Source organism: Garra rufa, chromosome 5 (genome assembly GCF_049309525.1).
Source record: "Garra rufa chromosome 5, GarRuf1.0, whole genome shotgun sequence".
Classification (NCBI taxonomy): Eukaryota; Metazoa; Chordata; class Actinopteri; order Cypriniformes; family Cyprinidae; genus Garra; species Garra rufa.
The window spans coordinates 37869924-37893380 of NC_133365.1; the positions used below are offsets into that span (position 1 = coordinate 37869924).

General features: G+C 35.7%; 1 protein-coding gene across 15 annotated transcripts in view; it reads left to right on the forward strand.

Annotated features, from left to right (window-relative positions):
- The window catches only part of arvcfb (ARVCF delta catenin family member b), a 331914-nt gene that overhangs the window by 252239 nt on the left and 56218 nt on the right, over positions 1-23457 (forward strand). For all 15 annotated transcript variants that reach the window (XM_073840202.1, XM_073840214.1, XM_073840211.1 and 12 more), the window contains one exon: positions 1557-1740. In XM_073840202.1, coding sequence (XP_073696303.1) covers positions 1557-1740 — 184 coding nt within the window. The remainder of the gene's footprint in view (positions 1-1556; positions 1741-23457) is intronic.

Here is a 23457-nt window from a genome sequence, read left to right on the forward strand (position 1 = left end):
TCTGAAGCATCAGTGAGCGTTTGAACCTTCTGTAATAGTTGCATGAGTCCCTAAGTTATCCTCAGTGTGAAAAGATGGATCTCAAAATCAATCAATCATTGTTGGAAAGGGTTCAAATGTACAAAAATGCTGAAAACCCAAAGAATTTGTGGGACCTGAAGGATTTTTCTGAAAAACAGTGGGCAGTTCAGGACAAACAAAGAACTCATGAACAACTAAAAAGCTAAAAAAAAAAATAAAAAAAAAAAGGCTGTGGATCATTCAGGAATCAAGGGTATGTAAACTTTTGAATGGGGTCATTTTAATAAAATCAATTTATTAATACTATAAAAATACTATTTTCTCTTGTGGACTATATGTAAATGTAAATTTTATGTGACATATCTTATTCAGGTCAGTACTAAATACATTTTGTATGAGCCCTCTTATTTTGGTAAAATAATTAACATTTTGCAGATTCTCAAAGGTGTATGTAAACTTTTGACTTCATCTTTAGATACACACACAAGTTGTAATCAACAGTTACGATGGCCTTTGACTGCTTCAACCTGCTCCAGTTGTCTGCCTCCTATTAAAGTCAATGAAGTGAAGTTAATCAGCATGTGCTATGTATAGACCACTACATCTCCTCTGACTACAAGCCCATCAGACGCAATAACGCATGCACGAGTGCATGAGCTAGCCGGTAATGATCCATGCTCCTTAATGTTCTGTTTTACCAAATAGACATTCTTACATTTCGGCAAGGGCGGTGTGAATGTGAATGGCGTTTGTTATCTGGACTTTAACCAGGGTCTAATGGCCATTCAGCTCCTAAGAGGTGATGGCGATGGAGCCTCCATGCAGATGGAAGTACAAATTTGGTTATTATCCGACGGTAAATAGATTTATTTTGGTGGTTAAAAGAAGCAGAGCCCACATTAAACAGAGCTATGATGTGTTTATAGACCTCTTTTCTCCTGTAGGAGTTTTTGTGAGTACAAATGGATCTGGAAGTAATTGCAGAGCGTGAAGAACATGGAGTGATGAGGTGTATGAAGGGCAGAAAAATAGGATATACATTTGTTTGAGTGTGTAGTCATCTATGTAAACACAAGCTATTTCTGTCTTTAGCGAGAATGACCTGTGATCCTGAGACTAACCCAAGAAAAGGCAGTTTATTTATTCACTGTACATTTCCAAGGGTAGTAGCTGTATGGGTCTTGCCAAGTTAATAAAACAAAGGCCAGTCTTAACTGTGTAGGCGTATATACGTCTGCTGACTTATAGAACAAGCTTCTCTGTTTTATTGTCTAGAAAATAACACCCTGGCCCCTTCGCATTCTGTTTGCTCAGAGCAATTTTTCTCAAACTTTGCTTTTCCTTTCCTTTTTGCCTGTCCAATCCTTCTTAGTTGTGGTCTGTAATAGAGGTTCCTGTCTGGTAATGCGTAGTGTGTCAACAGATCTAACAGTGGTGCCACTTTTTGTTTATAGCTCTTGTGTCATGTTAAGAGGTGTAAAGGATCCCTTTTTTCCTGTTTCTTTTCTCTCTCTCTGTCACATTCCACCTGTTAGGAACACTTTGGAACTTGTCCTCCTATGAGCCACTGAAGATGGTGATAATTAACCACGGGCTTCAGACGATGACTAATGAGGTCATTATCCCTCATTCGGGCTGGGAACACGAGCCAAACGAAGACTCGAAGCCAAGAGATGCAGAGTGGACCACCGTCTTCAAGAACACATCAGGATGTCTAAGGTACACTGGTCTGATTGACAGCGTCTTTCACATCCTTGTCAGTTGACCTTGTCTTATTGGTCTTTCAATTTTTGCAAGTCTTGTTGGGTTTCTGCAAAAGCCTTTTACCAGTGCCAAGTAGTTTTTTCGCTATTTTTTTGTACGTTTGTAAAACCTACGTTTTCGAACTCGTCCTAGACAGTTTGTCTTATTTTTACCAAAATTGGCTCAGATCATCTTTAGACCATGCTGGCAAAAAGTTATGGAATTCAAGTTGATTTGTCAAACCGTTCTCAGATAACGTGTAAACGAATTCTACGAAATGCACACGAAAATCTCTGCAACGGTGTGGCGTATTGAGACCAAACTTAGTGTGTTATAACAAGCATGACCTGAGGCTACCTGCAGTGTTTTAGCGCAGTGCCACCTAGTTGTCAGGAGATATGAAAAATGGCTATTTTTACTTATAACTTCTAAATGGTTTGTTTCGATAGACAAAACTGTTTTTGTATAGCAATGCAACAAATTTAAGCCATGATGCCAAAATGATTTTGAGGCTTTATCTCTGCAAAAATGTTGACATATTGACACCAGACTTTGTGTGTGTCATTGTCACCTCACACAGAACACACCACATTGATTTGATAACAGCGCCACATATTGGTCGAAAGCTATAACCCATTAAACTACATTACTAGTGGTTGTTTTTAAGATGTTTCACCTGTTTTGAATAAGATCATCTTAAAATGACTTCAATTACTCATTGCTTGAGTTGCTCTGATGCTTGCTAACTTGCTTGCCCAGTGCTTGGCCCCGTAATTGCTGCTTGCAGATATGTTTACTTCCTGTTTTTGGTCAGTTTAGAAGTATTTGGTCCGTGTTGCATTCATATTTCATTTGAATCGCACCAGAGTCGTTTGGAAGCGGACCGAGACCCATGTTTTAATGGTCTCGTTCGGCTTGTTTGGTGCACACCAGAGTTCGCATGGCAGCGTTCACACTTATATAAATGAACCGCACAAACAGAGCAATCGCACCAGAGTTCGTTTTAATCGAACCAAACATGACAAGTGTGAACACACCCTAAAAGATGATGCTGTGTCCACTATATTGGATCTGACGGTAATGTCACAAAGCACAAGTGTGAATAACTGGTTTTATTACGTGGTCACTATAGCTTTGTCTGTTAAACGGATCGTTTGATTTGTACTGATTGTTAATGCATTTTTAACCTTAATCACAGCAGTGTCCATCTATAAAGGATGTAGGCTGTCAAACATACACAAGTGTTAGCCAGTCATAGCAGTGGTTGTTTACAATCTGCTAGACTTATTCAAACAGAGCGTTCTGATGAGGGCGGTCAAACCAGGCCAGAAAATAGCTTATTATTTCTAAATAACATTTTTTGATGTAATAATTTTGATAACATTATAGGTGGACCTCAGAGAACAGTACAAAATAAAAATGGCAGTTCATGACTCCTTTAAAATGAGCTTTTGCTATATAGAGAGGCCATGGATAACCATCTGTATGGAAAACAAAAATGGGAACAGATGATTTTGTATTGATTGAGCTTATTTGTCTTCTGACAAAATCTATTAAAAATATATAAAAAAAACATCTCCACTTTATAACTAAAGGCAAAAATCAATAGCCTCTGTCTGTTGTATATTTAACCATTTTTTGGTATTATGTTCCGAGTCTCTCTGCAGACACTGATCCTCTCCTCTGGGGGTCATTCTAGCGGCTCAGCTTTTGATTAAGATATCCAGTCACTAAAGGGCTTTATATCTCCATGGTTACCATGCATCCTGCCACAATAAACGGAGTCCGATTTTTTTTTTCTTTGCACCCACTCCTGTCTCTAAAAGGCAAGAGAAAATTGCTGTGTAAGAGGGTCCAGGTTGATTCTGCTTTTTGCCTGAAAAGGAAATGTCTTTTTTTTATTCAGTGTGATCCTTGCTTGTCTCAGCAATTATAAATGAACACTGAATCCATGTATAATAATAAATATGTTTGAAATCTCTAGCATAAAATGTTATGTCTTGACCATCACTGAAGTGATCCTTGGCTCAAACAATGTGTTATGATGGTGATAAAAGTGATCCTTCTTTTTCAGGATACACATATTGTTGTTGCGCTTCTGACACTGTGGCATTAAATCAGTTTATTGTTGCATTGTATGGCTGTGACTATCCTTGTTTGACCTACCTAAACTTCTGTGGCTATTGCGGATAAGCCTCGGCGCACAGGTCTGATTGTCTAAATCAGCTTGCTAGCGGCAGAAGCAGGTCAGTGCAGTTCAATTTCATGACCTCAAGTGCTGTCTTTGAATCCTTAATCTTGCAATTGCATGAGTAGGTATTTCGAACACAGTGTTCTGCCATATAGGCAGACATATACATTTGCAAATAATGCAAATATGAGGTATGATTTATCATGATTTTCAGAAGCAGGATTCGGTTGCTGTTTCATCACTGAATAGATGTTGCATTCACTCTCTTTCCTTTGTCCTTTAATTCCTCCCTCTCTTCTCTTATTTGAGCTATGTCCTGTGTTGTGTATACGCTCAGCACTGAAGCTCCGGAGGGACGAGGCTGTGTTCCACCCTCTGTTTCCTCTTTAGCAGCCAGGCCTCTAATCTCCTGCTGCTGCTGCTGGTTGTGCTGCAACCTGCTGGGCCAAGTCCAGCTTCTGCTTGCTTCTCTGTATGTGACTCTACCTCCCTGCCTTCATCCGTTCTTTTCAGTCTCTCCCTCTGTTCCCTTTCCTTTCAAGTGTGCCGTTTTATGAAACACTCTTTTTTTAGAGGTTGACCTATTATGGAAGCCTGTTTCCGCTACTGAACAAAAAATGTAAAAAGGTAATTGCAACTTTTTAACTCACAACTCTTTTGTTCTCAGAATTGTGTGATATAAACTTGCATTATGCAAACTTGCAAACTTGTATTATGGATTGGTACACAATACCAAAAATTGTATAAAATTGCGAGAAAGATTTAAGAAATAAAGATATAATACAGGGGTTCTCAACTCTGGCCCACAAGATCCATTTTCCCGCAGAGTTCAGTTCCAACCCTAATCAAACACACCTGAACAAGTTCATTAAAGTCTTTAGGATCACTAAAAATTTATAGGCAGGTGTGTTTGATGAAGGTTGGAGCTAAACTCTGCAGGACAATGGAACCCCTGATATGATATGTGACCCTGGACCACAAAACCAGTCATAAGGTTAAATTTTACAAAACTGAGATATATACATCATATGAAAGCTCAATAAATAAGCTTTCTATTGAAATATAGTTTGTTAGGATAGGACAATATTTGGCCGAGATACATCTATTTGAAAATCTGAAATCTAAGGGTGCAAAAAATCAAAATACTGAGAAAATCACCTTTAAAGTTGTCCAAATTAAGTTCTTAACAATGCATATTACTAATCAAAAATTACATTTGGATATATTTACAGTAGGAATTTTACAAAAAATCTTCATGGAACATGATCTTTACTTAATTTCCTAATGATTTTTGACATAAAAGAAAAATCAATAATTTTGACCCATACAATGTATTTTTGGCTATTGCTACAAATATACCCCAGCGACTTAAGACTGGTTTTGTGGTCCAGGGTCACATATATAAACTCACAAAAATGCGAGTTATTAAGCAAGAATTGTGAGAAAGTCGTAATTCTGAGAAATAAAGTCAGAATTGTGATATATAAACTTGCAATTCTCAGAAACAAAGTTACAATTCTGAGAAATAAAGTTAGAATTGTGATATATAAACTCGCAATTCTGACTTTTTTTCAGAATTGCGTGATTTAAACTCAAAGATATAATATATAAACTTGCAATTCTGAGAAATAAAGTCAGAATTATGATATATAAATGGCAATTCTGACTTTATTCCTCAGAATTGTGAGTTTATACCTCCCAAAATTGCGAGTTAAGTTGGAATTGTGAGATATAGTCGCAATTCTGAGAAATAAAGTCAGAATAATAAACTTGATAAATAAACTTGCAATTCTGAGGAATAAGCTTGCAATTTTGATAAACAAAGTCAGAATTACAATATAGTACAGAATTACAATACAGAAATATAAAATCAGTTCTGACTTTTTTTTCAGAAATGCGTGATATAAACCTGAAATTGCGAGAGATATACAACTCTGAGAAATAAAGTCAGAATCATGATACATAAACTTGCCATTCTGACTATTTTCCTTACAATTGTGAGTTTTTATCTCACAAAATTGTGAGTTATTAAGTGAGAATTTTGAAATATAAACTCACAATTCTGGGAAAAATAGTCAAAACAGTGCACGTTTAAATCCCGCAATTCTGACTTTATAACTTGCAGTTCAACCTACTGGATTTCTGATATCTGCAAGACTAAAAAAAAAAAAGATAAAGAAGAAGCATGGACATTTTTGCAATAGTTTATTTATTTGTCTATTACCGATTAAGTTTATGCTGACTTCAACTAATATTGTTATTTTAAAGTTGTAAAAAATTTAAAGTTGCTTATATCTTTCAAAATTGCGAGTTAAGTGACAATTGTGAGATATTGTTGCAATTCTGAGAAATAAAGTAAGAACTGTGATAAATAAACTTGCAATTCTGAGGAATAAAGTTGCAATAAAACAGGATTACAATATAAAGGCCCTTTCACACGGTACGCGGCAAGCGGTGGAATCGCCGCCTTCTCTTGTTGTGGAAGCGTTTTGTGCAGTTGAGGCGGTGTTCGCAACGCAGTCTCTGGGCGGACGTTGCCATAGTTACAATTGCTTAAAAGACTAAATAAAACGTAATGGAAAATTGTGTTTGTGTCATCCTGTCATTTATTATTAGGGCCCGAGCCCAAAAGGGCGAAGGCCCTATTGTTCTTCTAAGGGTTCTTATTAGGGCCCGAGCCCAAAAGGGCGAAGGCCCTATTGTTTTTCTAAGGATTATTATTATTATTAGGGCCCGAGCCCAGAATGGGCGAAGGCCCTATTGTTTTTCTAAGGATTATTATTATTATTATTATTATTATTTCATCAATGTTTTGGGGGATTTCGGGGTCCTTAACATACACGAAAACTCTTGAAACTTTGCACACGCATTGGAACCTGCGGCCATCAGGGCCGGACAAACTTTGACATGGGGGGGGTCACCTGGGGGGGGCGTGGCACAGCGTTAAAAATTTCAACTTTTGAGGGACTCTGGAGCACACACCGGTTGACCTATATTTATCAAAATTCATACACATATAGACCTCATCGAGCCGAACAACTCTAATGCTCAAAGTCCGTCCTTCGCCCAACAGGAAGTCAGCTATTCAGGGATGTCTAAAAAGCGCATGCAATGGAATTTGAAATACTCCTTCAAGGCCTTTCCACCGATGGCCTCCAAACTCGGTCAGCATGATCTCAAGACATTGGGGAAACAAAATTGCCAGGGGAATTTTGATATTTCAAACGGTTTGGCCGTGGCGGGGCGACAAAATTATGGCGAGAAATGAGAAACAGGAAGTGTCTAATAACTTTAACACACTTTGTCTGATTTTGACCAAACTTCAGCAGTTTGTTCAACGTATGATGCCAGTCACAGAGATGTGACTATTATGAGTCAAAGTTATAGCGCCACCAACTGGCAGCAGAAAGCGCAACGTTTTCTAAATGCTTTTAAATCAGCCTCTTAATTTTACTCAATTTGCTTTAAACTTCATCCCAATAATGTCGAAACACGGCTGATGAGAATCTGTGAAGGGCATTATCGATAACTTTTATCATGTTGCCATGGCAATGTGTCAAACTTTAACTTTAGTTTTTTGTGTTTTCGAGCCACTTAAAATACTTGGAATTTCATGAAACTCAACACACACATCTGTATTAATGATATTTAGACACTGATAAAAGCCTATAAATGGGCGTGGAGGAGGCACTCTATAGCGCCACCTTTTGACAAAAGTTGGGGGTTTAGTTTTGCCTACAGTCACCAAACTTGGTACGTATATTGCTCTCATCAATCCGGACAACTTTCTAATTAACACTCATTAGCTATAATAAACAGGAAGTTGGCTATTTTTATTTGAATGTGGATTTTTGGAAAATTCAGGCTGTAAATAAAATCATACTAAACAAAGCAGAAACAAGAAGTTCACACCAAACTTTGTCAACATGATAAGAATATACTCAAAATGCTAAATTGTGAGCGGATTTGGGATATCTTGAATGGTGTTGATGTGGTGATTTTTTAAAGTCACAGTAAAAAAAGTAGCATTAATTTTCATATATCTTTAAAGTGCCTAATACCAACTCTTCAAAACTTTGTATATATGAAGAACAAATCATTCTTAGAAAATACGCTTGGTATCAAAATTTTATCATGCTCAGAGGCCCCAAAAACATTAAAAGTATCCAGAAGTGAAAGAGAGAAATGAAAACTGTAATACAAGGCATGAACACCAGAGGTCCTCGTATGATAAGGAATATTTTTACCTCTAAAGCTATTCTGCTCATTCATAATGTACAACAAAGAAACAAATGCATAGATTCATTTGCAGTTGTTATGTACTGTACTTTCAGAATACTTTTAAATAATTTTAAAATAAACACTAAAAAGCATTATTTTATTTTTTTTATGAAAAATTATGAAATGTTTTGTTTGTCTCTCACTGATTTGGTAACACTTTCTATGAAGCCCCTGTTATAAGGGTATTTCTAAGGCATTATAATGAATGCATAATGCATTATAAAAAAAACGTATAATATAATATATTATATCATCCAATGAATATTCATAACAACAAATATCATACATTATAATACTTAAATATTAGAGGTTATAACTTTTAAGATTATGATTTATAACACACAATAGACACCATATTAAATCTACTTCATTTGTAATGGACTATATCATATTAGATTTATTTTTTACATTATATTCTATTCTATTGACTATAAGCAACTAAATCTCACCAACTAACACTCCTTACAGTGTAGACTTAGATTAATGTTAGGCTAAGTAGAAGGTTCATGTTCTTGCAAAGTTACTTATAATCAGTTTGTCTTTTGGGGAACTGTCAAAATACAGTGTTAGCATATATTCAGCACACTACTAATAATAGTTACTGCTAGTTGACATGCAGTTGCAGAGTTACTTATAAAAAGCTGTCTAACGGGTACCATCAAAATAATTAAACTGATCATATTATACATTCATCTGATCTGATACCTGATCTTATGGCTATTTGAGAATTATTATTATTATTACTTATAAGTGATCTTTGTATGCTTTAAGTAAAGTGACATCAGTAAGATGGCAAAATATGAGACTTATACATTATAACTATGAGGAGGTAATCATACTCATAAAAGCTATAATAAAAAAAGTAAAAATTCTAATACATTAAAACTGTTCTTATGAATGCTCATGAGATTATACAACATATTATAAGGTTTTTTATAATGTATTATGCATTCCTTATAATGCCTTAAGAATACCCTTATAATGTAATATAAATACATGAACCCACAAATATTTTTAACAAATATAAATAAATGTACTAATGTACCTTTTAATAATATATGAATACTTTCTTTAGCTTAATATTAATTAACATTAATAAATGCCATTTAATTATTGTTCATGTTAACTAATATAGTTAATGTTAACAAATTAAACTGGATGGCAACATTTTAAATATTGTGTGTATGTGTATGTGTCTGTGTGTTGATTTTAATTAACCCTTTCAATTCGGTAAACTTTAAATCGACCCTGGAAGAAGGGTTACTGTGAATGCATGTGCCAACTGGGCACCGTTTTCCTGATGCTATCGGTATGGTGACTGCGCAGATGGCGAGGGCCCGGTCATCGCTGCTTGCAGCTTTAATTATTATTTTTTTTTCAATGTTTTGGGGGATTTCGGGGGCCTTAACATACACGAAAACTCTTGAAACTTTGCACACACATTGGAACCTGCGGCCATCAGGGCCGGACAGACTTTGACATGGGGGGGTCACCTGGGGGGGGCATGGCACAGCGTTAAAAATTGCGACTTTTGAAGGGCTCTGGAACGCACAACGGTTGACCTACAGTCACCAAAATTCATACACATATAGACCTCATCGGGCCGAACAAATTTCACACTCATAGTCCGTGCTTCGCCAAACAGGAAGTCGGCTATTCAGGGATGTCTAAAAAGTGCATGCAATGGAATTTGAAATACTCCTACTAGGCCTTTCCACCGATGGCCACCAAACTCGGTCAGCATGATCTCAAGACATTGGGGACGCAAAATTGCCAGGGGATTTTTGATATCTCGAACGGTTTGACCGTGACGGGGCGACAAATTTATGGCGAGAAATGAGAAACAGGAAGTGCCTAATAACTTTGACATACTTTGTCTGATTTTGACCAAACTTCAGCAGTTTGTTCATCGTCTGATGCCGATCACAGAGATGTGACTATTATGAGTCAAAGTTATAGCGCCACCAACTGGCAGCAGAAAGCGTGACGTTTTTGAAACGCTTTAAACTCAGCCTCTTAATTTCACTCAATTTGCTTCAAACTTCATCACAATAATGTCAAAACACGACCGATAAGAATCTGTGAAGGGCGTTATCCATAACTTTTATCATGTTGCCATGGCAACGTGTCAAACTTTAACTTTAGTTTTTTGTGTTTTTGAGCCACTTAAAATGCTTAGAATTTCATGAAACTCAATACACACATCTGTATTAATGACAGTTAAACACTGATAAAAGCCCATAAATGGGCGTGGAGCAGGCGCTCCATAGCGCCACCTTTTGACAAAAGTTGGGGGGTTACTTTGTCCTACAGTCACCAAACTCGGTACATATATTGGACTCATCAAGCCGGACAACTTTCTAATTTACACCCATTAGCTACGACCAACAGGAAGTCAGCTATTTTTATTTAAATATGGATTTTTGGAAAAATCAAGCTGTGGAATTTGAAATACTCCTCCTAGACCTTTCCACCGATGGCCACCAAACTCGGTCAGCATGATCTCAAGATATTGGGAATGCAAAATTGCCAGGGGATTTTTGGTATCTCGAACGGTTTGGCCGTGGCAGGGCGACAAATTATGGCGAGAAATGAGAAACAGGAAATGTCTAATAATTTTGACACACTTTATCTGATTTTGACCAAACTTAAGCAGTTTGTTCGTCGTATGATACCGATCACAGAGATGTGACTATTATGAGTCAAAGTTATAGCGCCACCAACTGGCAGCAGGAAGTGTGTTGCTTGCAAAACGCTTTTAAATCAACCTCTTAATTTTACTCAATTTGCTTCAAACTTCATCAGAATAATATCAAAACACGGCCGATGAGAATCTGTGAAGGGGTCCTTGATACATCAAATACTGTTGCCATGGCAACATGTCAAACTTTAACATTTGTTTCCTGTGTTTTTAAATATAGCTGTGAATAAATTCATATCACTCATAGCAGAATCAGACAGTTCACACCAAACTTTGTCAACATGATGCCAAGATACTGAAGATGTTAAATTGTGAACGGCTTTGGGACATCTTGAACGGTGTTGATGTGGTGATTTATGAAAGTAACAATAAAAAAGATGAAGAGTTATTTTCATATATCTTTAAATTGCATTATTCTAACTCATCAAAACTTTTTACATATAAAGAACAAGAAATTCTTAGGAAATACGTGTAGTTTCAAAATGTTATCATGCTCAGAGGCCCCAAAAACATTAAAAGTGTCACATAAATTTGTCAGATTAAAGCTCTAATACCAGGGATGAACACTAGAGGTCCTCATAAGATAAGGAATCGTTTGACCTCTAATGCTATTTAGCTCATTCTCAGTGTATAAGAATGAAAATAATCCATAGAATCAGTTGATATAGACTGTACTGTCAGTGTACTTTTACATAATTATTTTGTATAGGTGCTTAAAGAGCATTAAAATCTTTTTTTAATCTTTTAAGGAAAAATTATATGATTTATATACATATATACAATCTCACTGATAGAATAAAAATCTTATAAGTATGACACTATACTGCTCAGTTCACTTAATTAGAATGAGAAACAAATACATCAACTAAGTTAATATGTATTTATTTTTAATATATTTGTTTATAATTATTTCACAGATGCTTATAGATCATTAAAATAATATTTAAAAATGGATGTAGATCATAAAACATGGTAACTATTTAAAATAGGGTCTCTTTTGTTAACATTGGTTAATGAACTAACACACGAACGAACAACGAACAATATATTTGTACTAGATTTTCTTCAAACTTCATCAGAATGATGTAAAAACACGGCCGATGAGAGTCTGTAAAGGCGTCCCTGATGCATCAAATGCTGTTGCCATGGCAAATAAATAAAAATACAAAATACATTCAAATATTTGTTTCCTGTGTTTTTGAGGCAGATAGCGTGCCTAGAATTTTATTTTCCATTTTCAATTTTCAATGATTTATTATATATTTAAAGTGCAGCATCCTAACTCTGTGAAACTTTTTTCATACAAATAACTATTCATTCTGATTAAACACAGTTCATTTCATAATTATACAAAACTCCACGAATGAAAGAAAATTAAAAAACAAATCTGATCTCACTCTGCTCTGCACTCTATGTGTGTGTTTGTGTGGTAAGTGGCTGAGTGTAAGGAGGTGGGATGGGTGGTAGGAGAAAGAGTCAGACAGGAGGAGAGACAGTTAGTGTTAGTCCAAAGGGTTATTGTGAATGCATGTGCCAACTGGGCACCGTTTTCCTGATGCTATCGGGATGGCGACTGCCAGACGGCGAGGGCCCGGTCAACGCTGCTTGCAGCTTTAATTAGGGCCCGAGCCCAAAAGGGCGAAGGCCCTATTGTTCTTCTAAGGATTCTTATTTGTTTTTTTTTTTTTTTTTTTTTTTATTTTTTTTCAACCGTTGGGGCACTTTTGGGGGCCTTAACATACTCAAAAACTCTTGAAAATTTGCACACACGTCGGAATCTGCCGTCGTCCGGACGCCACAGAGGCTGGGACCCGGGCGTGGTTCAGGGCCTCTACAGCGCCCCCTGGAACACAGTTTGAAAACTTGATGTACTGCGCACACATACTTGCATATATTGATATGAAACTCGGTACACATATAGAACTCATCGAGCTGAACAACTTTTGTACTCTATGTCATGGGCTCCACGCAACAGGAAGTGAGATATTTAGGGCTGTTTAAAAAGCGCATGCTCTGGAATTTAACGTACTCCTCCCAGGAATTCCATGGGATTGTCACCAAACTCGGTCAGCATGATCTCAAGACATTGGGGACGCTAAATTGCGAGGAGATTTTTGATATCTCGAACGGTTTGGCCGTGGCAAGGCGACAAAGTTATGGCGAGAAATGAGAAACAGGAAGTGTCTAATAACTGTTGCACACATTGCCTGATTCTGATGAAACTTCACCAGTTTGTTTGTTGTATGATGCCGATTCCATAAATGTGACTATTATGAGTCAAAGTTATAGCGCCACCAACTGGCAGCAGGAAGCGTGTCATTTTCAAAATGCTTTGAAATCAGCCTCTTAATTTTACTTGATTTTCTTTAAACTTCATCAAAATCATGACAAAACACGGCCGATAAGAATATGTAAAGGGGTCGATGATAAATCAAATGCTGTTGCCATGGCAACGTCTCAAACTTTACAATTAGATTCCTGTCTTTTCGAGGCAGATAACATGCTTAGAATTTCATGAAACTCAACACACACATCAATATTAATGATAGTTAGACACTGGCAAAAGATCATAAATGGGCGTGGAGCAGGCACTCTATAGCGCCATCTTTTGACAAAAGTTGGGGGGTTAGTTTTTCCTACAGTCACCAAACTCTGTACATATATTGTTCTCATCAATCTGGACAACTTTCTAAATTAAACTAATTAGCTAACACCAACAGGAAGCCGGCTATTTTGATTTGAATGTGGATTTTTGGAAAAATCAGGCTGTAAACAAATTTATACTCCTCCTAAGAAGAACAAGCTGTTCACACCAAACTTTTTTAACATGAAGAGAAGATTCTGAAGATGTTAAATTGCGAGCGGTTTTGGGATATCTTGAACGGTGTTGACGTGGTGATTTTTTAAAGATGTATAACCGTCATTTTCTATATCTTTAAAGTGCAGCATCTTAACTATTTAAAACTTTTTTCACACAGAGATCTTATCATTCTGAGCAAGTGCTGTAAATATCAATTTAATTCAAGCTTCTACGAATTAAAGAAAATTAAAAAAATAAATCAGAAACCTGCTGTCACTCTGCCTTGAGTGTCTGTGTTCAGTCACCATTGAGTGACTGAAGAGAGACTGAAGGGGGAGGGGTGAAAGGGAGAGAGGGAGAGAGAGTAGAACATGCTGTCTTGCTAAAGACCATCTTTGAGGAAAAAATGCACATTGATGTTACATAAATATGTTTGATCTTTGAGAGTCTGATATTTTGAGAAAATATAAAGGGTCACTAAGTCTTTCATTGTTTGTATTTTGCAGTTGTTGTTTTTTTATTTATTTTTTACTGAACTGTACCATGAACTTGTCCTATTCAGTCACATAGCAAAAGATTAAGAAAAATACAACTTTTTAGCATGAGCGGTTTATCTTCATTGATAGACATTTATTTTCATAGTGTTATTTATTGAATATAACATTTTAATTAACAGTTTCAAGACAAACTTTGTCAACAAAACAAACTTTGCTGTTATCTGTTCAAAACATCTGAAAATTTTACCATTTTAAGATCAGTTATATATATATATATCGCCCCATTACAATACTCAACTTGATTTTTAAAGATATTTTCAAAGAATGAAGCGTTTATAGAGCACTTTATTGGGTATTGCTGTACGCCCACATGAACTGTGTTCATGTTCATGTTAATTCACAGTACATAAACTAATGTTAAAAGATACTAATTTACCTTTAAACAATATATGAATACTTTTTTAGCTTAATATTAATTAACATTAATAAATGCTATTTAATTATTGTTCATGTTAACTAATATAGTTAATGTTAACAAATGAAACTGGATGGCAACATTTTATATAGTATGTGTATGTGTCTCTGTGTTGATTTTAAAGTCTAACCCTTTCAATTCTGTAAACTTTAAATCCAAACTGGCTGAGGGTTACTGTGAATGCATGTGCCAACTGGGCACCGTTTTCCTAATTGATTCTTTCTTAGTTATAGCGCTTAAAAGTTATGTCTTATAACAGGAGTCACCTGCAAAGCAATATCCACACACAAAATGAACAGATAGGTAACGATGACATTGAAGCAGAAGTGGTGGACGTAAAGCAAGCAATAATAACATTTTGTTATCATCATGAATTACATGTTCTTATCATCATCATCAGAATATAGGGAAAATGTTCCCTATATTGTGAACGGCTTTGGGATATCTTGAACGGTGTTGATGTGGTGATTTATGAAAGTAACAATAAAAAAGATGGAGAGTTATTTTCATATATCTTTAAATTGCATTATTCTAACTCATCAAAACTTTTTACATATAAAGAACAAGAAATTCTTAGGAAATACGTATAGTTTCAAAATGTTATCATGCTCAGAGGCCCCAAAAACATTAAAGTGTCATTTAAATTTGTCAGATTAAAGCTCTAATACCAGGGATGAACACTAGAGGTCCTCATAAAATAAGGAATCGTTTGACCTCTAATGCTATTTAGCTCATTGTCAGTGTATAAGAATGACAATAATCCATAGAATCAGTTGATATATACTGTACTTTCAGTGTACTTTTACATAATTATTTTGTATAGGTGCTTAAAGAGCATTAAAATCTTTTTTTATCTTTTAAGGAAAAATTATATGATTTAAATACATATATACACTCTCACTGGTAGAACAAAAAATCTTATAAGTATGACACTATACTGTACTGCTCAGTTCACTTAATTAGAATGAGAAACAAATACAAAAAGGCCAAAAAAAATCAACTAAGTTAATATGTATTTATTTTTAATATATTTGTTTATAATTATTTCACAGATGCTTATAGATTATTAAAATAATATTTAAAAATGCTTGTAGACCATAAAACATGGTAACTATTTAAAATAGTAACTATTTGGTAACAATGGTTAATGAACTTACAAACACGAACAAACAACGAACAATATATTTGTACTCGATTTTCTTCAAACTTCATCAGAATAATGTAAAAACACGGCCGATGAGAGTCTGTAAAGGCGTCCCTGATGCATCAAATGCTGTTGCCATGGCAAATAAATAAAAATAAAAAATAAATTCAAATATTTGTTTCCTGTGTTTTTGAGGCAGATAGCGTGCTTAGAATTTAATTTTCCATTTTCAATTTTCAATGATTTATTATATATTTAAAGTGCAGCATCCTAACTCTTTGAAACTTTTTTCAAACAAATAACTATTCATTCTGATCAAACACAGTTCATTTCATAATTATACAAAACTCCACGAATTAAAGAAAATAAAAAAAAACATATCTGATCTCACTCTGCTCTGCACTCAATGTGTGTGTTTGTGTGGTAAGTGGTTGAGTGTAAGGAGGGGGGATGGGTGGTAAGAGAAAGAGTCAGAGAGGAGGAGAGACAGTTAGGGTTAGTCCAAAGGGTTACTGTGAATGCATGTGCCAACTGGGCACCGTTTTCCTGATGCTATCGGGATTGCGAATGCACAGACGGCGAGGGCCCGGTCATCGCTGCTTGCAGCTTTAATTTTTTTTTTTTTTTTTTTTTTTTTTTTCAACCGTTGGGGCACTTTTGGGGGCCTTAACATACTCAAAAACTCTTGAAAATTTGCACACACGTTGGAATCTGCCGTCGTCCGGACGCCACAGAGGCTGGGACCCGGGCGTGGTTCAGGGCCTCTACAGCGCCCCCTGGAACACAGTTTGAAAACTTGATGTACTGCGCACACATACTTACACGTATTGATATGAAACTCGGTACACATATAGAACTCATCGAGCTGAACAACTTTTGTACTCTATGTCATGGGCTCCACGCAACAGGAAGTGAGATATTTAGGGCTGTTTAAAAAGCGCATGCTCTGGAATTTAACGTACTCCTCCCAGGGTTTCCATAGGATTGTCACCAAACTCGGTCAGCATGATCTCAAGACATTGGGGACGCTAAATTGCGAGGGGATTTTTGATATCTCGAACGGTTTGGCCATGGCAAGGCGACAAAGTTATGGCGAGAAATGAGAAACAGGAAGTGTCTAATAACTGTTGTACACATTGCCTGATTCTGATGAAACTTCACCAGTTTGTTCGTTGTATGATGCCGATTCCATAAATGTGACTATTATGAGTCATAGTTATAGCGCCACCAACTGGCAGCAGGAAGCGTGTCATTTTCAAAATGCTTTGAAATCAGCCTCTTAATTTTACTTGATTTTCTTTAAACTTCATCAAAATCATGTCAAAACACGGCCGATGAGAATATGTAAAGGGGTCGATGATAAATCAAATGCTGTTGCCATGGCAACGTCTCAAACTTTAAAATTAGATTCCTTTCTTTTCGAGGCAGATAACATGCTTAGAATTTCATGAAACTCAACACACACATCAATATTAATGATAGTTAGACACTGGCAAAAGGTCATAAATGGGCGTGGAGCAGGCACTCTATAGCGCCATCTTTTGACAAAAGTTGGGGGGTTAGTTTTTCCTACAGTCACCAAACTCTGTACATATATTGTTCTCATCAATCTGGACAACTTTCTAAATTAAACTCATTAGCTAAGACCAACAGGAAGCCGGCTATTTTGATTTGAATGTGGATTTTTTGAAAAATCAGGCTGTAAACAAATTCATACTCCTTCTAAGAAAAAAAAGCTTTTCACACCAAACTTTTTTAACATGAAGAGAAGATTCTGAAGATGTTAAATTGCGAGCGGATTTGGGATATCTTGAACGGTGTTGACGTGGTGATTTTTTAAAGATATAGTAAAAAACATAACCCTAATTTTTTATATCTTTAAAGTGCAGCATCCAAACTCTTTAAAACTTTTTTCACACAAAGATCTAATCATCATGAGCAAGTGCTGGTAATATCATAACTAATCACGCTTCTATGAATTAAAGAAAATTAAAATAAGAACTCAGTAACCTGCTGTCACTGGGCTGACTGTCTGTGTTGACACTAAGAGTGACTGAAGGGGGGAGGGGTGAAAGGGAGAGAGACCAGTGGAACATGCTGTTTTGCTTCAGACCATCTTTGAGGAAGATGCTCATTGCACATTACACATTGCTGTAGTTTAATCTAGATAAATATGTCTGAACTTTGAGAGTCTGATCTTTAAGAAAATATAAAGGGTCACAAACTCTTTCATTCTTTGTATATTGCAGTTGTTTATTTATTTTTTACTGAACTATACCATGAACTTGTCCTATTCAGTCACATAGCAAAAGATTAAGAAAAATACAACTTTTTAGCATGAGCGATTTATCTTCATTGATAGACATTTATTTTCATAATTTAAATTTTAGATTGAATAAAAAAAACACTAACAATTTCAAGACAAACTTTGCTGTTATCTGTTCAAAACATCTGAAAATTGTACCATTTTAAGATGAGTTATATTTATATATCGCCCCATTACAATACCCAACTTGATTTTTAAAGATATTTTTAAAGAATGAAGGGTTTATTGAGCACTTTATTGTGTATTGCTGTACACCCACATGAACTGTGTTCATGTTCATGTTAATTCACAGTACATACACTATGTTAAAAGATACTAATTTACCTTTAAACAATATACTTTTTTTAGGTTAATATTAATTAACATTAATAAATGCTATTTAATTATTGTTCATGTTAACTAATATAGTTAATGTTAACAAATGAAACTGGATGGTAAAATTGTACATTTAGTGTGTATGTGTCTGTGTGTTGATTTTAAAATTTTACCCTTTCAATTCAAACTTTAAATCCAAACTGGCAGAGGGTTACTGTGAATGCATGTGCCAACTGGGCACCGTTTTCCTAATTGATTCTTAGTTATGTAGCGCTTAAAAGTGATGTCTTATAACAGGAGTCACCTGCAAAGCAATATCCACACACAAATTGGACAGATAGGTAACGATGACATTTAAGCAGAAGTGGTGGACGTAAAGCAAGCAATAATAACATTTTGTTATCATCATGAATTACTTGTTCTTATCGTCATCCTCAGAATATTGTGAAAATGTTCCCTATATTGTGAACGGCTTTGGGATATCTTGAACGGAGTTGATGTGGTGATTTATGAAAGTAACAATAAAAAAGATGAAGAGTTTTTTCATATATCTTTGAATTGCATTATTCTAACTCATCAAAACTTTTTACATATAAAGAACAAGAAATTCTTAGGAAATACGTGTAGTTTCAAAATGTTATCATGCTCAGAGGCCCCAAAAACATTAAAAGTGTCAAATAAATTCGTCAGATTAAAGCTCTAATACCAGGGATGAACACTAGAGGTCCTCATAAGATAAGGAATCGTTTGACCTCTAATGCTATTTAGCTCATTGTCAGTGTATAAGAATGACAATAATCCATAGAATCAGTTGATTTGTACTGTATTGTCAGTGTACTTAATTACATAATTATTTTGTATAGGTGCTTAAAGAGCATTAAAATCTTTTTTTTTATCTTTTAAGGAAAAGTTATATGATTTAAATACATATATACACTCTCACTGATAGAACAAAAAATCTTATAAGTATGACACTATACTGCTCAGTTCACTTAATTAGAATGAGAAACAAATACAAAAAGACCAAAAAAATCAACTAAGTAAATATGTATTTATTTTTAATGTATTTGTTTATAATTATTTCACAGATTCTTATAGATTATTAAAATAAAATTTAAAAATGATTGTAGACCATAAAACATGGTAACTATTTAAAATAGGGTCTCTTTTGTTAACAATGGTTAATGAACTAACAAACACGAACAAACATCGAACAATATATTTGTACTCGATTTTCTTCAAACTTCATCAGAATAATGAAAAAAAAAAAACCGATGAGAGTCTGTAAAGGCGTCCCTGATGCATCAAATGCTGTTGCCATGGCAAATAAATAAAAATAAAAAATAGATTCAAATATTTGTTTCCTGTGTTTTTGAGGCAGATATCATGCTTAGAATTTCATTTTCATTTTTACATTTTCAATGATTTATTATATATTTAAAGTGCAGCATCCTAACTCTTTGAAACTTTTTTCATACAAATAACTATCCGTTCTGATCAAACACAGATCATTTCATAATTATATAAAACTCCACGAATGAAAGAAAATAAAAAAAACATATCTGATCTCACTCTTCTCTGTGTGTGTTTGTGTGGTAAGTGGCTGAGTGTAAGGAGGGGGGATGGGTTGTAAGAGAAAGAGTCAGAGAGGAGGAGAGACAGTAAGGGTTAGTCCAAAGGGTTACTGTGAATGCATGTACCAACTGGGCACCGTTTTCCTGATGCTATCGGGATGGCGACTGCACAGACGGCGAGGGCCCGGTCATCGCTGCTTGCAGCTTTAATTATCATTATTATTATTCAAACTTTTGAAAGATATAGTTTATCATAACACCACGCTTAATAGTGTATTGTTTGGACACTTTGTACGTATTTGTATTTTTACCTGGCAAACCAACTCGTGCGCTCACCCCAAGTATGAGATTTTAATGTAGATGGGTCATACAGTTCTGGGAAATCCATCACACTTAAAACAATCTTCTCCTCTATTTTTAACTATCCGTTATAAGTACAGTTAAATATTCTATGATTGGTTGTTAATAATCTGTTCACTGATTGGTTAAAGCCGACGCGAATGCCGCTGCCGCTCACGAAAAGATGAAATATTTTTATCTTTGGCGGCGCCAAAAGGATTTTGGGTGCACGAGCACCGCTTGCGCTCCGCCTCCGCGCCGCCAGAGAAACCGCCCGCGGTTTGCCGCTTGCCGCTTGCCGCATGTCTCCCATTGAAAATGAACTAGACACTCGCGACTGCCGCATCCCGTGTGAAAGGGCCTTAAGTCACAGTTCTGGCTTTTTCTTCCAGAAATGTATGATATAAACCTGAAATTGTGAGATATAAAGATATAATATATAAACATCAACTAAACAGTTCAATTCTGACTTTATAATTTGCAATTGTGGGTTTATATCTTACAATTTTGAGACAAAAGGTCAGAATTGGGAGTTTGTATTATGCAGTTCTGAGAATTGTGAGATAAAGAGTTACAATACCTTTTTTAAAATAATTATTCAGTGGTGGAAACTGGCTTCCATAACCTACTGGATCTCTGATATCTGAAAAACTAAAAAAAAAAGACAACGAAGAAGCATGGACATTATTGCCATAGTTTATTTATCTGTCTATTATTGTAAAATATTAAAATAACTAGTTTTAATTTTATAAGGTAAATTGTGACCTTGGACCACAAAACTTGTCATAAGGGTCCATTTTTTTTAAATTGAGATTAATACATAATCTAAAATCTGAATAAATAAGCTTTCAATTGATGAATGGTTTGTTAGGATAAGACAATATTTGATCAAGATACAACTATTTGAAAATCTAAGGGTGCAAAAAATCTAAATATTGAGAAAATTGCTTTTAGTTCTTAGCAATGCATATTACTAATCAAAAATTAAGTTTTGATTTATTTACTGTACGGTACAAAACATATTCATGGAACATCTTTACCTAATATCCTAATGATTTTTGGCATGAAAGAAAGAAATGGGTCGTTCTCTTTCATTTTGAACATTAAAACAATTTCCTGTTTGTTTCTTTCTCAGCAATCTTTTACTTTTTCTCAACCTTCTTATCGCTCTTTAGCTCATTCTCCTTTGCCAAGACTCTTACTGGCTATTGCCCTGTGACAGGTCAATCAGTATTATCAGGTTAACCAGTGCCTCAGTGGGTCTAAAGCATGTTTCAGGAAGACGCGGCAGTACAGCCATCACGGCATCATGTGTTTCCGTGTGATGCCACCTCTCAGCAGGTCATCGCAGACATGCGGTTGTGCACAACGCCACTCCATCCTCATCCTGTCTTTTTAGCCTCAGCTCAGCCTGTATCCATGGAAACTGTATCCAGTGACATCTGTTGCCTAGTAAGCTGCTTGGAGGCAGAGTCTCTCTTAAGCAGAGGGAAAGCACCCTTTATTTATTTATTTCGCTCATTGTGACAAATGTGCACAAATTTGTAATTCCCGATTAAAGGGGCTATATGCAACTTTTTCCCCAAAATAAACATAACAATAGCCTTTTTATTTGACCATTTATGACTCAAACATCTCCTGATGAGCATACTGATACCTTGTCAGCTCACACTGGATGCACCTATAAGCCTGTATCCTATTTTTCCTATTTTCTGTGGGGTCGGATTTTTCGTGCGCTGTCTGCGGATGTGACGTCAAGCGCGTTCATGTTAAACGTTTCAGATCACTCTGCCACCATCGCTAGACAGCAATTAGCCTACACTTGCAAGTTTCTCAAACAATATGTGTATTTGACTGTTCTTACCTCTGTAAACACAATGTTGACTTCTTTGCAGCGGATGACTTGTGAAGTTTGCACGTACGAGCGCGCGCTGCGAGAGCGAGCAGAAAGGAAGAGCAGTTCCGTTTTTTGGCCACAGGTGCCAGTCGCGAGTTTCAATTTCAGAAAATTGCATATAGCCCCTTGAAGTAGTGTGTCCTTTTGAGATTGTCTAAGGCTTAAAGAAATGTTTCACCCAAAAATTAAAATTTGCTGTGAAGTTACTCATCCTCAAGCTGTCCAAAATAAAGATTTGAACTCTCATTCTAACAGCACCTATTCGCCCAGAGAATACTTTGGTGAGCAAGTGACGTAATGCTAAGTTTCTTCAAATCTGTTCTGATGAAGAAAGAAACTCATCTACTGTACATCTTGGATGGCCTGAGGGTGCATAAAGTTTCAGCTAATTTTATTTTTGGATGAACTACAGTGTCGCCAAGCGATGAAGGGTTTTTAATGAGAGATTTAGTTCATTTCATAAGATTTTATGAATCGTGCATTTCTGTTATCGTTATATGTAAAAATCTATAGGACTGTTTTTTTTTTCTTCAATTAAGATCATTTATTTTAAAAAAAGACCTGCACATTCATTTATAATAAGTGATTTGCCTGGCATCTGTGTAATTAAAGCTTGAAGTGCCACCAAATAATGTATTACGATTTTTTGTCTGTTAACTTTGAAATCTTGAATTCGAAAACTGAAGAAATGGAATAGGCAGTGTTCAATATTGTGCAGACTGTCCTTCAGGCATTAGAGAGGAAAAAGACAGGTAGCTGTACAAACGCAATCCATCTCTCTTATATCTGGATTGCCGCCACAACAGATGTACAGCTGGAAATTGTTACATTCCATATGGGTGTTATACTGCGAAAAAAGGGTTTAAATTTCTTCTGCTGAAAAGGGACTCATTTGTTTGGCAGGGTGCTAGTTTAATTTATGTTTCTCCAGTTGTCGTTTGATAGTGATGACTCTGGAGTGAGGCTTTTTTGTTGATAGGATTTTAACTCGGCAATCTAGTTATAAAAAACTACAGATTGAACAGCTGGTAGAAAAGAAATTTCAGGGTAAGCGATGAAGAACCCAGATGGCTCCTGGTGCTTTCTCAGGCTGTGGAGTGTGGACACATCTGACAGTCTTTTGATTTGTCTTATATAATGCTAACCATGTAAC